The sequence below is a fragment of the Herpailurus yagouaroundi genome, unplaced genomic scaffold (assembly GCF_014898765.1).
Source record: "Herpailurus yagouaroundi ecotype Mexico unplaced genomic scaffold, PumYag 184, whole genome shotgun sequence".
Lineage (NCBI taxonomy): Eukaryota > Metazoa > Chordata > Mammalia > Carnivora > Felidae > Herpailurus > Herpailurus yagouaroundi.
Genome location: NW_024412415.1, coordinates 29,509,271 through 29,523,100, shown reverse-complemented (window position 1 = coordinate 29,523,100; position 13,830 = coordinate 29,509,271). Strand labels below are relative to the sequence as shown.

The 13,830-nt window shown below is 37.3% G+C and overlaps 1 protein-coding gene across 2 annotated transcripts in view; it reads right to left on the bottom strand.

Moving 5' to 3' along the window:
- The window catches only part of TRIP4 (thyroid hormone receptor interactor 4), a 70,665-nt gene extending 58,094 nt beyond the window's left edge, over positions 1–12,571 (bottom strand). Inside the window, exons 1-3 of one of the 2 annotated variants that reach the window (XR_005795859.1) lie at positions 12,431–12,571; positions 8,983–9,152; positions 7,266–7,399 (exon numbers count right to left, since the gene is read on the bottom strand). Coding sequence is in view for 1 of the 2 variants with exons in the window: in XM_040492958.1 (XP_040348892.1) it covers positions 7,266–7,399; positions 8,983–9,152; positions 12,431–12,531 (405 nt within the window). In the remaining variant the exon portion in view is untranslated. The remainder of the gene's footprint in view (positions 1–7,265; positions 7,400–8,982; positions 9,153–12,430) is intronic. The other variant, XM_040492958.1, reaches the window with a different exon arrangement.
- Between the last annotated feature and the right edge of the window lie 1,259 nt (positions 12,572–13,830).

Here is a 13,830-nt window from a genome sequence, read left to right as displayed (position 1 = left end):
GGGGCACCTGTTTGGCTCAACATGTGACTTTTGGTCTTGGGGTTGTGAGTTCAAGCAGCACATTAGGCACAGAGCTTACTTAGAAGAAAAAAAAGTTATTATCCATTATTTGATAACTCTGACCAGAAAATATTCTCTTTATGGTATGAATTTTACTTTTACATTAAGATTCTATACACTTGCAGTCACCACTTATAAAATATATATTTACACACGTCTATGTAATACTTCTATTTTATTTTTTTTTTATTTTTTTTTAACATTTATTTATTTTTGAGACAGAGAGAGAGACAGCATGAACAGGGAGGGTCAGAGAAAGAGGGAGACACAGAATCCAAAACAGGCTCCAGGTTCTGAGCTGTCAGCACAGAGCCCAACGCGGGGCTCGAACTCACGGACTGTGAGATCATGACCTGAGCCGAAGTCAGACGCTTAACTGACTGAGCCACCCAGGCAACCCAATGCTTCTACTTTAAAAACAAGTATTTTACTGATAAGAGTAATACAAAAAATTACTCAAAATAATGTTCAGATGGATTACAAACCTAAATGTGAAAATTTTAACTTCTAAACTATTAGAGGAAAATTTAGGAGAATATATTTTTCACTTCAGGGTGGGAAAATGCCTTAAAGCTTAAATAAGCTATAAAAAACATAAAACAAAGAAAAAGATCAATATATTTGACTACATTAAATTTAAAAATTCCTGTGAGTCAAAAGATACCACAAACGAAAAACACAGACCAGCAGATATCTACAACACATATAATAAAAAAATAGTACATAAGGGGCATCTTGGTGACTCAGTTGGTTAAGTGCCTGATTCTTGATCTCAGCTCAGGTCATGATCTCACAGTTGGTGAGATCAAGCCCCGAGTCGGGCTCTGTGCTGACAGTGAGGAGCCTGCTTGAGATTCATTCATTCTCTCTCTCTCTCAAAATAAATAAACAAATTAAAAAAAAAAAATCTATGTATTAAAGTATTATATAGAATAAAGAACTCCCATAAAACAATTTGAAAAAGACCATCAACTCAACAGAAAAGCAGATCAAGAACATGAATAAGTAGTTCATGACAATCCAAAAGGCCAAACAAAATGGAAATCAAAAACAAATCAACAAACTATTCAAATGACAGAGCCTCTATTTAGAATTCATGTGTGTGGAAAGCAAAATTAAATACTATTTCTTATACTTAAAATGGGCAAAACTTGGGGCACCTGGCTAGTCAACACCTCAGTCAATAGAGTATGTGACTCATGATCTCGGAGTTTTAAGATCAAGCCTCACTTTGGGTATACCGATTACTTAAAAAATAAATAAATAAAAACAAGAATTTAAAAAAGGGCAAAACTTTAAAGGCCTCACAATATTAAACACTGGCAAAGAAGGAGAAAAGAGAAATTGCTTACCTTGATAGTAGGAGGATGAAATTGTTACAACTACTTTAGAAATTAACTGGGAGCACCTGGGTGGCTCAGTCAGTTAAGCATCCGACTTCAGCTCAGGTCATGATCTCGTCATTCAGAGTTCAAGCCCCACATTGGGCTCTGTGCTGACAGCTCAGAGCCTGGAGCCTATTTCAGATTCTGTGTCTTGCTCTCTCTCTCTCTCTCTCTCTCTCTCTCTCTCTCTCTCTCTCTCTCTGCTCTCCCCAACTCATGGTACCTTTTTCTCCCTCTCTCCCTCTCTCTCTCTTTCTCTCTCTCTCAAAAATAAACACTAGGGGCGCCTGGGTGGCTGAGTTGGTTAAGCGTCTGACTTCAGCTCAGGTCATGATCTGTTGGTTCCTGAGTTTGAGCCCTGCATCGGGCTCTGTGTTGATAGCTCAGAGCCTGGAGCCTGCTTCAGATTCTGTGTCTCCCTTTCTCTCTGTCCCTCCCCTGCTCTCTCTCTCAAGAATAAACAAACATTAAAAAAATTCAAAATAAATAATTAAGTATTTTTAAAAAACTTTTAAAAATAATTTAAAAAATTGGTAGTTTCAATAAAAGAAAAATTAACAAAGCCTATACCCAGTAATTCTAGTAACAGGTAAATACTAACAATTCTCAAATGTACCTGAAGGAAATACATACAAGAATGTTCACTGCAGTTTTCACAACAGCAAACTATTATAAGCAAGATAAAAGTGCATTTATGACTTAATGGAGAAATTGAATCAGTGGAATCTTGAGTTAAGAGAAACAAACCAAATTTATGTATACCACAGATTGCTCTCAAAAAGTTCTAAAAAGCATCTGCAAAATGACATTATGTTATTAGCCTACTTTTTTTTTTTTAATATTTCATAGTGCAGCCATCCAGGTATGGACTATGGTTATCTTTTTTTAATGTTTTTTAAAAATGTTTTTTTTTTTCAACATTTATTTATTTTTGGGACAGAGAGAGACAGAGCATGAACGGGGGAGGGGCAGAGAGAGAGGGAGACACAGAATCGGAAACAGGCTCCAGGCTCTGAGCCATCAACCCAGAGCCTGACAGCCTGACGGCCTGACGCGGGGCTCGAACTCCCAGACCGCGAGATCGTGACCTGGCTGAAGTCGGACGCTTAACCGACTGCGCCACCCAGGCGCCCCAGATGTTTATTTATTTATTTTGAGAGAGACAGAGAGAGCATAAGCAGGGGAGGGGCAGAGAGAGAGGGAGAGAGAAAATCCCAAGCAGGCTCTGGGCTTTCAGCACAGAGCCCAAAGCGGGGCTTGATCTCACGAACCCAAGATCATGACCTGAGGCAAAATCAGGTCGGAGGCTTAGCCAACTGAGCCATGCAGGTGCCCCGTCTATTTACTTACATTTTAAAAATGTACTATACTATACTATACTATAGTATATTATACTATATGCTGTTAATATATTCCTATATATGAAAAAATAGACTACTGATTTTAAGATTCACACCAAATTCAAGATAGTAATCATCTGTAGGGCAGAAGGAAACAGAACTGTGTATTAGTTTCTCAACCTAAGCACTACTGTTTCTTTTTTGTGGAGGATGCCCTATGGTAAGTAGGGTGTTTAACAGTATCGTTGGCTTCTACTCACTAGATGGCAGTAGTACTCCTTTGCCCCATGCTGTGCCAGCCAAAATGCTGCCAGACACATTTCCTGGGGGGGCAAAATCAAGAACCACTGGGTAGAAAGAACAAAGAGAATTTCAACATTCTTAGTAAGGGTCCATTTATTTTATTTATTTTATGTAATCTCTATGCCCAATATGGGGCTCGAACTCACAACCCTGAGATCAAGAGCTGCATGCTCTACTGACTGGGCAAGCCAGGAACCCCTCATTCATTCATTCACTCATTCATTCATTCATTCATTCATTCATTCATTCATTTTTAAAGAAAAGACCTGGGGCCCCTGGGTGGCCCAGTTGGTTAAGCATTCGATCCTTGATTTCAGCCCAGTCATATCTCATGGATTTTGAGTTCAAGCTCCTAGTTGGGCTCTGCACTGACAGCACGGAGCCTGCTTGGGATTCTCTTTCCTTCTCTATCTGCCCCTCCCCTGCACACATGCTCGCTTGCTCTCTCTCTCTCTCTCTCAAAATAAATAAATAAATAAACTTTAAAAAAAAAGGAAAAAGAAAAGACCCGAAGCAAATATAAAAAATGTTATGAATTGGGGTACCTGGGTGGCACAGTCGGTTAAGAACCCGACTTTGGCTCAGACCATGATCTCACAGTTCACAAGTTCGAGCCCCATGTCAGGCTCTCTGCTGACAGCATGGAGCCTGTTTTGTATTCTCTGTATCCCTCTTTCTGCTCCTCCCCTGCTCACACACTCTCTCTCTCAAAACTAAATAAACATTAAAAAAATTAAAAAAAAAAAGGAAATTCTGTCATATGCTACAACATAAATGAGCCTTGAGAACATTATGTTCAATGAAATAAGCCAGGCACAAAAAGACAAATACTGCTTGATTCCATTTAGATGTAAAGCAAATTCACAGAAACAGGAAGTAGAATGGTAGTTGACAGGGACTGGCAGCAAGAGAAATGGAGAGCTATTTAACTGGTACAGAGTTTCAGCTTTACAAGATGAAAAAGTTCTGGAGATCTATTGCACAATATGAAAATACTTTTAGCACTACTAAAGTATACATTTAAAAAACTAAGATGGTTAAAAAACTTATCAAATTGTATATCTTAAATATGTACAATTACATATGTATTTAATTACACCTCAATGAAGCTGGTTTTTAGGAAGGCTATTCTTGTTCATGGTAAAAAAGTAAAAAAAAAATAGAAAATATTTTTATATTTATATTTATTTATATATATATATTTATATATATATTTATATATATTTATATATATATATTTATATATATTTTTATATATATTTTATATTTATATTTATATTTATATATAAAGAGGAAAACAGAGTATAAAGATAAATATATAAAGTATAAAGTATAAATATAAATATATTTATATATATTTTTATATATATTTTATATTTATATTTATATTTATATATAAAGAGGAAAACAGAGTATAAAGAGGAAAAATTAAAACATTTATTGTCATAACACCTGAAGAAACACCATATATATATTTATATATATATAAATATATATGTATTTATATATATTTTTATATATATTTTATATTTATATTTATATTTATATATAAAGAGGAAAACAGAGTATAAAGATAAATATATAAAGTATAAAGTATAAAGTATAAATATAAATATATTTATATATATTTGTATATATATTTTATATTTATATTTATATTTATATATAAAGAGGAAAACAGAGTATAAAGAGGAAAAATTAAAACATTTATTGTCATAACACCTGAAGAAACACCATTTTTAACACTTTCCTTCAGTCTTTCTATGTGTGTGCACGTGAAAATGTTTGTGTGTGTATAGAATAAGTTTTTTTTGTTTTTTGTGAGAGAGAGCACATGCATGAGCAGGAAAGGTGAAGAGGGAGACAGAAAGAGAGAATCCCAAGCAGGCTCCACCCTCAGCTTGCAGCTGGACTCAGAGCTTGATCCCACCAACTGTGAGATCACGACCTAAGCTGAAATCAAGAGTTGACTACTCAACTAAGCCACCCAGGCGCTCCAAGTATTTTTTAAAGACAAAAAATCAATTAAAAAAAAAACTTAAAAAGACCTTTTTTTAATGTTTTATTTATTTTTGAGAGAGAGAGCAGGAGCAGGAGAGGGGCAGAGAGAGAGGGAGACACAGAATTTGAAGCAGGCTTCAGGCTCCAAGCTGTCAGCACAGAACCTAATGTGGGGCTCAAACCCACTAACCATGAGATCACGACCTGAGCCGAATGAAGCCTGGAGCCTGCTTCAGATTCTCCCTCTCTCTCTGCCCTTCTGCCACTCATGCTGGCTCTCTCTGTCTCTCTCTCTAAAATAAGTAAACATTAAAAAAAAATTTTTTTAAACACAAAAAAATCAAACCTACGTATTTCGTTCACACATTTGTCACTCAATATTTTATGACAAATGTTTTCCCAAATGATATATTCTGGTGAATAATTTTATTAGTTGAATGATATTCCATCAAATGAGGGAAGTATAATTTTAGTCTTTCTCTTACTGCTAAACAGATCAGTTCACATTTTCAATAGTTCTTTTGTGTGCAATTCTGATTACTTTCTTATGTTAAATTTCTGAGTCATATTAACAAGTCAAAAAGATAGGAACATTTCTGGTTCTTGATGTATGCTACCAAACTGTTCCCCAAAGAGTTTAAACCAATTAACATTGCCACCAGTAGTGTACAGGGGCTCTTGTTTTAATACAACTTCACCATCACTGAGTATTCTATTTTTAAAATCTTTAGCAATTTAAAATTATAGGCGGGGCGCCTGGGTAGCTCACTGGGTTGAGTATATGACTTGGGCTCGGGTCATGATCTCATGGTTCCTAAGTCTGATCCTCACAATGGGCTCTGTGCTAATAGCTCAGAGCCTGGATTGGATTCTGTGTCTCCCTTTCTCTCTGCCCCTCCCCCACTTGTGCTCTGTCTCTTTCAAAAAATAAACATTAAAAAAATTTTTTTTAATTATAGGCAATACCTCAGGGATTTAATATGTGTTTATTGATTACTAGTGATCAATACAACCAATACACATTAATACACAAACTACCACGGTTTGCTTAGGACTTAGGAAAATCCCAGAATACTGGACTTACAGTGCTAAAACTGATAAAGTCCCAGGCAATTAGGGTGACAAACTGGTAAAGTTAAACATCTTTTAATGTTTATTGGTCATTTGTGTTTTTCTTTTGCTTACAAGGCTTCTTTGCTCATTTTATTCCACTTGGGAAAAGGCTTAAGTCTCTCTTTTTTTTTTTCCCCTTGAACTTAACATTATTTTGCAAACACTTTTCCATGTTTTATTGCATGGTCATCACACTCAGAATTTTTTGATCACCTATCTGCCATCTCAGCATAATTAACTATTCCCTTATGTTGGGAAATTTAGTTTCTCAAATTTCCCTGATTATAAATATTTCTGCTTACCTCACAGGGCTATTTTGAGAGCCATGAGAGAATACGAAAAAAACTCTAAACACTAAATGATGACGACGATGGTGCAAGGGCAGATGGCTCAAAGTAGGAACACTCTTCTAATAACAGCTATAATTGTGCATTTTTTTATTAAAAACCCACACACACAAAATGCTGAAAATGAAGCCCTGGTGCACTTCATCAAATATTTTCCATTATGTATATTATATATATATATGTGTAAAATATATATATATATGTATATATATGTAAGATATATATATATGTATATATGTATATCTTTCTCAATCTCATTTCTAACCAAGATGCTCTTATAATAATTATTTAATCAGGATGCCAGGGGCACCTGGGTGGCTTAGTCGGGTAGGCATCCAGCTTCAGCCCAGGTCATGATCCTGCACTTCATGGGTTCAAGCCCCACGTCAGGCTCTATGCTGACAGCTTGGAGCCTGGAGCCTGCTTCAGATTCTCTGTCTCCCTCTCTCTCTGCCCCTTCCCCGCATGCACTCTGTCTCTCTGTCTCCCAAAAATAAATAAATATTTAAAAAAAATTTTTTTTTAAATCAGGCTGCCAAAAAAATCTACCATATAGAAAGTAATGTATCATCATTATCACTTTTTCTCCATAAAATTCATGCATTTGTTGAATAATTGCCACTCTAGAACAATTTGCACACTTTGCTCTCTGAAATGTATCAGTCACTTCCACTTTTTCATACAGCTAGGAAATGATTCATTCTATAAGCACTCACCTTGGCCAAATCAAAAGGTGTTTTGACCTCCGTGGTTGTGTCAGGTTCAGCAAATGCAGGAACTTCCTGTCTATTTCTGCCTTTCCTCCTACTCCTCTTTAGCTGGTCTCCTGATCTCTGCCCATCCAACATTTCTTTAAAAGAAAAAAAAATTATACATATACGTATATAGATTGATAATAATGGGATTCATTGGTGAACTGATAGGTAATAAACAGAAGGTGATGCTGAATATTTAGAGTGAAGATATGCAGTCAGGAAGGTTTTTACATTAGCTTTTCCTCTCAAACCAGAATTAAATATAAACCATAATTTTCAAGATAGTCAGTGGTAAACACTACTCGCTGGGATTAAGAAAGTAAATTAAAATCTGCTACTTTATTTTATTTTTAAAGTTTATTTATTTATTTGAGAGAGAAGAGAGGGAGGGAGGGACGTGCAGAGAGAGAGAAAGGGAGGGGGGAGGGGGAGGGAGGGAAGAAGAGATAAAATTCTAAGCAGGCTCCATGCTGTCAGTGCAGAGCCTAACATGGGGCTCAATCTCACAAACCATGAGATTGTGACCTGAGCCAAAGCCAAGAGTCAGATATTTAACTGGCTGAGCCACCCAGGTGACCCTAAAATCTGATATAGTTTAGATTATATAATAATAATGACTTAGATTATTTAGTTTGGTGTTTATCTTTCATATCTTTTAACTAAATAGTTACTTCTAAATGCTATTCATACTAAAGTTGGTCAACATTTACTTTCATCCAGGTATACAGGTAACTAAAATCTTTAAAAATTTTTTTCCCAATGTTTATTTGTTTTGAGAGAGACACAGAGAGTGAGTGGGGGAGGGGCAGACAGAGAGGAGACAGAATCCAAAGCAGGTTCCAGACTCTGAGCTGTCAGCACAGAGCCTGATGCAGGGTTCAAACTCAGGAACTGTGAGATCATGACCTGAATGGAAGTCGGATGCTTAACTGACTGAGACACCCAGGTACTCCTGAAAATTGTTTTCTTAAAACATGGATAAATTTTTCAAACTATTCTGAAACCACATTTTTATCTGCAAACAGGTATTCTTGTGATATTTTCTAAGTTGAAAAAGTCTCAACAAAACAGTATTGATTCCAGTTTGAGTAGAACTGAAAAATACGGATACATATGATTCTGCTTAAGTTAGCTGTGAGGAGGGGCGCCTGGGTGGCGCAGTCGGTTAAGCGTCCGACTTCAGCCAGGTCACGATCTCACGGTCCGTGGGTTTGAGCCTCGCGTCGGGCTCTGGGCTGATGGCTCAGAGCCTGGAGCCTGTTTCCAATTCTGTGTCTCCCTCTCTCTCTGCCCCTCCCCCGTTCATGCTCTGTCTCTCTCTGTCGCAAAAATAAATAAATGTTGAAAAAAAAAATTAAAAAAAAAAAGTTAGCTGTGAGGAAATAGCAGTTACAGAAAATAGGAGGTTCTATAAACCAGCCCATTACTTAATTATATTAACTTACCACCTTTTTCTCTAAATTTTTTTTTTAATGTTTGTTTATTTTTGAGAGAGAGACAGACAGACTGAAAGCAGGGGAGGGGCAGAGAGAGAGGGAGACAAAGAATCTGAAGCAGCTCCAGGCTCTGAGCTGTCACCACAGAACCCAATGCAGGGCTTGAACTCAGGAACCATGAGATCATGCCCGAGCTGAAGTCAGACGTTCAACCAACTGAGCCACCCAGGCGCCCCACTTACCATCTTTTTTGAAGGACTGCTGCAGAGCATCAGAACTCAACTCCTGATCATTCTTTTGCCATTTGGTTATAAGCTCCTCTATGAATTGACCTTTTTTGTCCTCATTTCCCTGAAGGAGGTCAGTGACATATTCTCGTATCTCTTCAGCACTCTCAATTGACAAAACATACCTCAGGAAGCAAAAATAGAAGTTGTTTAAACAAGACTGCTTATACTATGTCTTTCAATAATCACAATATAAACTGACGTAGTACAAACTATTCATTAATCCATTAAAGTGTTTACGATTTTTTTAAATGTTTTATTTATTTTGCGGGGGGGAGACACACACACACACACACACACACACACACACACACACACAGAGTAAGTGGGGGAGGGGCAGAGAGAGAGGGAGACACAGAATCCCCAAAGCAGGCTCTAGGCTGTCATCACAGAGCCCGACACAGAGCTCAAACCCATGAACTGTGAGATCACGAAGTCAGATGCTCAACCGACTGAGCTACTGAAGTGTTTACTTTAAGCCAAATTCTATGCTAGGTGCTAGGGATATAAGTTTGATTAGACAAAGATCCTGACCACAGCTTGTTCATAATAAAACCTTTATGTAACCCTCTTGTTGGAAGAATTAAATTACTGTTTTGAAGATAGGCTTGTGGAGCTGTCCTTAACATAGGAATACTTCCTATAACTACATATCTGCAGTCATATTTTCCGAGGAATACAAATCACTTAATCTCTATATTATAAAACCTAAAATTTCTTTTGCTAAAAATATGAGTACATAGAACAATCTAAACAGTTGTTTATTTAATATTCTCAAAAATTATATATCAAGATTGGTATCACATCGTAATGAGCAGATCTATTTTAAGGAAATGTTATAAAGGTTCATAAAAGTGAAATGGGGTAACAGTTCAAGTCAGTACAACTTGTTTAAAAATTGACAGGCCAATATATTTGAAGTGCCTTAAAAATAATCCGGTAATTCCATTTATAAGACTTTATAAGACATAAGAGACAGGAAATTTTATGCAAAAGTTAACTGCCTCACTGTTTGAATTAATGAAAAACTAGAATCTATTTAAAACATCTATTGATGGAAAAGGGACTAATGAATTCAACTTTTTGGACTTTCAAAAATGTAATATGCTACCACTAAATGTGAAAGTTTTGAATAATTATTATTCTGAGAAAATGCCCTCCTATAATGGTAAGTGAAATAATAGGATAGAGTGCAGAGCATATGATTCCATTTGCTATAAAAGCAATGTGTATACACATACACATGTGTAGAAAAAAGGCCAGAGCTTATACCCCCAAATAATTACCACTATGGTCAATTAACAAGAGTTTATTTTTCTTTTCTTTTTTCCCCTATGTTTTGAAAATGTATTACAATATGCATAAGAAAAAAACACGAAGAGTGAAACAATGATAATCTCTGGATTGTGGTATTATGGTTAATTTTGGTTTCCTTCTTTATCTTTTTTCTGATTTTTTAAGATTTCTACAGTGAATATGTTACACCATTAGAAAAGAATTTTTAAAAATAACTTGTAAATTAAGATATCAGACCATGAAAGCATTATAAGATCTGAATAAATTGTAATTCAGATATACTGGTATGGGATATAAGAAAAATTATAATAATGCTGTATCATTAAAAAAAATGAGATTTTGCCATCACCAGTAGCATATGTACTAGGTTATTTTCTTAATGTGGTGGATGCATTTGCAGTGTTATGATCTATAGGTGAATAAACCTGTGCCATTGGGCATCAAGAGCATCTTCTAATCCATCACAGATTAAAAAAGAAAAGACCACTGTTTTTCAGGACTTTTACAGTTTAATCAACTTGATCCCCAAAGTTAGCATCCCATCAAAAGATTAATTGCTATTGAGTTCTTACAAAAGGACGGCAAGAAACCTCAGGGGATCATTTAACTCTGGTATTCAAATTACCAGGGAAGGATTTATGGAGTTCCAGTAACATTTGAATAAATGTCATTTTAACTATTTAACAAAGTAAAATAAGGAACATACATCTAAATGTGTTATATAACAAATCTTTCAAAACAGAATCATCCAAAACATGAGCTAATGCAGATTGTAGAACAGTTTATTTTGCTAAACCTGTGTACAAATCTTAATGTTCCATAAGTGAATCACTGATTAGGAAGTTAACAGTTCTGTGCTGTCTGTAAAAATTCAGGCCATTCATGCCAAATTGTTCAAGTTAGCACACTAGTATAGTACACCTGAGTAATTCTCAGTAAAATGCTAGGCAAGACACAGCAAATGTACACAAAAATGCTTTCAACGTGGCATCATAGCCTGTTGTGCAATAACTATAAAAACCTAGTAAGTGAAATGAGTTCAAATAGTATTATATTATTGGTAGCCAAGAAGTGGCTGTGCTGACAGCACCGAGCCAGCACAAATTGTCTCTCTCCCTCTCTTTTTGCTCCTCCTTCCCTCTCTCTCAAAATAAATAAACTTAAAAAAAAAAAAAACTTTCAGGTTCCTTGATCAAGCCCAACTATTAAAGAAGTTTCCCCCTCTGCCTGAACACTGCACTTCCACCTACCCACACTTTAGTTTTCAGGTGAAAGTGATTCCTTGAAGTAAACCTTTCAAGTTTCTCAAATCTTAGTGGGAATCCTTTACTCCGTGCTCCCACAACACCCTACATTTCCCCCAGTCAGCACTCCTCAACCACGCGGAACCCAATGGTCTCAAGAGCCTTTATGGCCACAGCATGTTATGCAGCAGAGCAACAAATATGTTAAATCAATTGAAAGAAAAAATACTAAATTATGTCACGATCTCCATTTTATAGGTATCAAAGTATTAAAGATAAACTCTGCTCAGTATTCAGTTTACACATGAGGAAATTAAGGTACAGAGAGGAAAATTAGGTAGCCCAATATTTAAAAAAAAAAAAAAAAAAAAAAAAAAGTTGCCCAAGATTCCAAAAGTGGTAAATGACAACAGAAAATAGAACCTGGGACTCCTCAGTCAGGAGCTATTTGCACCTTACTTCAGCCGCCTCCATTTAAAGTCCAGGTCCTATTTAATATTAAACACCACGCAGATCGGGCAAACTCAAATGCTCAGAGCAAGGAATTTTTGCAAAGATAATTTGGCTTGGCCCTTCTCTGCAGAATCTATCAGGAAATTGGCTCCAGGGACAGTCTTACAGGTTTAGTTATCAGAGATCTGGAGTTTTCCTAAGAAAAAAGGCCCCACCGACCGATTGTGGAGCCTGACACCCTGTCCCAGAAGCTGCAGTGTAAAGCCGGAGGTCAAATTCGGCGCCTAGAGTCCCACAGCAGCCCTTCTATATTTCTTCACTCTCATCAACTTTTTAGTCTTCCCCTCTTCCCCTTTCAGCCAGTGCACATCCCAGAGGTCCTTCCCGCCTCAGACCCCAACCAGTCTCACTGCATGATCTCCTCGCTGACATCCAGGCCGAAAGTTTTCCTTAACTGCTGGGTACACCAGCCCACCAGCTGCTCCCGGGACGCCGCCCCAGCCACCGCCATTTTTCCCAACCGGAACCAGCTGGGCTCCAACAGCCCTAAGTCCTGCACTGGACTAGTCCCCTTCGCAACACCAACCTCGTTCGCGCGGGTTCCGCCGGCCTGCACCGCCCCTAGCGGTTGTACCGCCCCAGCCCAGATCCCTCCCACCTGTGCCGCCTCCTCCTTCCCACTTCCTGGTGTGTTTATGCTGGAACCAGAGCTAATCTGCGCCTGATTTTTCTGCATGGTAAGATGTAAGACTCGAGAATCAGGAATTCGGTTGAGAAGACAGTGTAATTACCTATAAAAACTATAGTCGAGGTAAAGATAAATCAAAAGTGTAATCTGAGAGGCCAGCTTTTAACTTGTTCTGGTTTTGAGGCCCCTGGGTAAGGTTTAGTGGGTTAAGCATGGGACTCTTGATTCCGTCTCAAATCATAATCTCCGAGTTCCTGCGATTCAGCCGGCTCTAGGGCTCTTCTCTGGCAGGTCGGGACCTGCTTGGGATTCTCTCTCTGACTCTCCCCTGCTTGCATGCACTCTTGCTCGCTCACGCCCTCTCTCTCTGTCTCTCAAAATAAACTAACTTAAAAAAAAAAATTGCTCTAGTTTATGTAAAACATTTAAAATAGCACTTGCAAGCTAGAATAACTGCTTCAGGGATTTGCTTTGGTGGTCGTGGTTTTATTAATACTCTGTATGGTCTAATACTAGGTTCATGCTGCAAGAACCTTTTTCTATTTAATTTTTTTGAGCCGGGTCTTTTCCAGGAGGGCCAAAACAAGTCAGGAAGATCCAGGAGGAAAAACTTGTAATATAACAGGTGTTATGATTTGTCTTTAAAGAACTTTGACAGGGGAGCCTGGGTGGCGCAGTGGGTTAAGCGTCCGACTTCAGCCAGGTCACGATCTCGCGGTCCGTGAGTTCGAGCCCCGCGTCAGGCTCTGGGCTGATGGCTCGGAGCCTGGAGCCTGTTTCCGATTCTGTGTCTCCCTCTCTCTCTGCCCCTCCCCCGTTCATGCTCTGTCTCTCTCTGTCCCAAAAATAAAAAATTAAAAACGTTGAAAAAAAATTAAAAAAAAAATAACAAACTTTGACATAAATTCTGAGTGATTTTTTTTTAATTTATGTAATACTTTTTTTTGGCCAACAATGACTTCTCTTTTTAAGTTTTGTGTTTAATTACAGCTAACATACAGTTATATTAGTTTCTGATGTACAATATAGTGATTTAACACTTCCGTCTAACACCTGGTGCTCATCACAAGTGCATTCCTTTTTTTTTAATTTATTTAATATGAAATTTGTTGTCAAATTGGT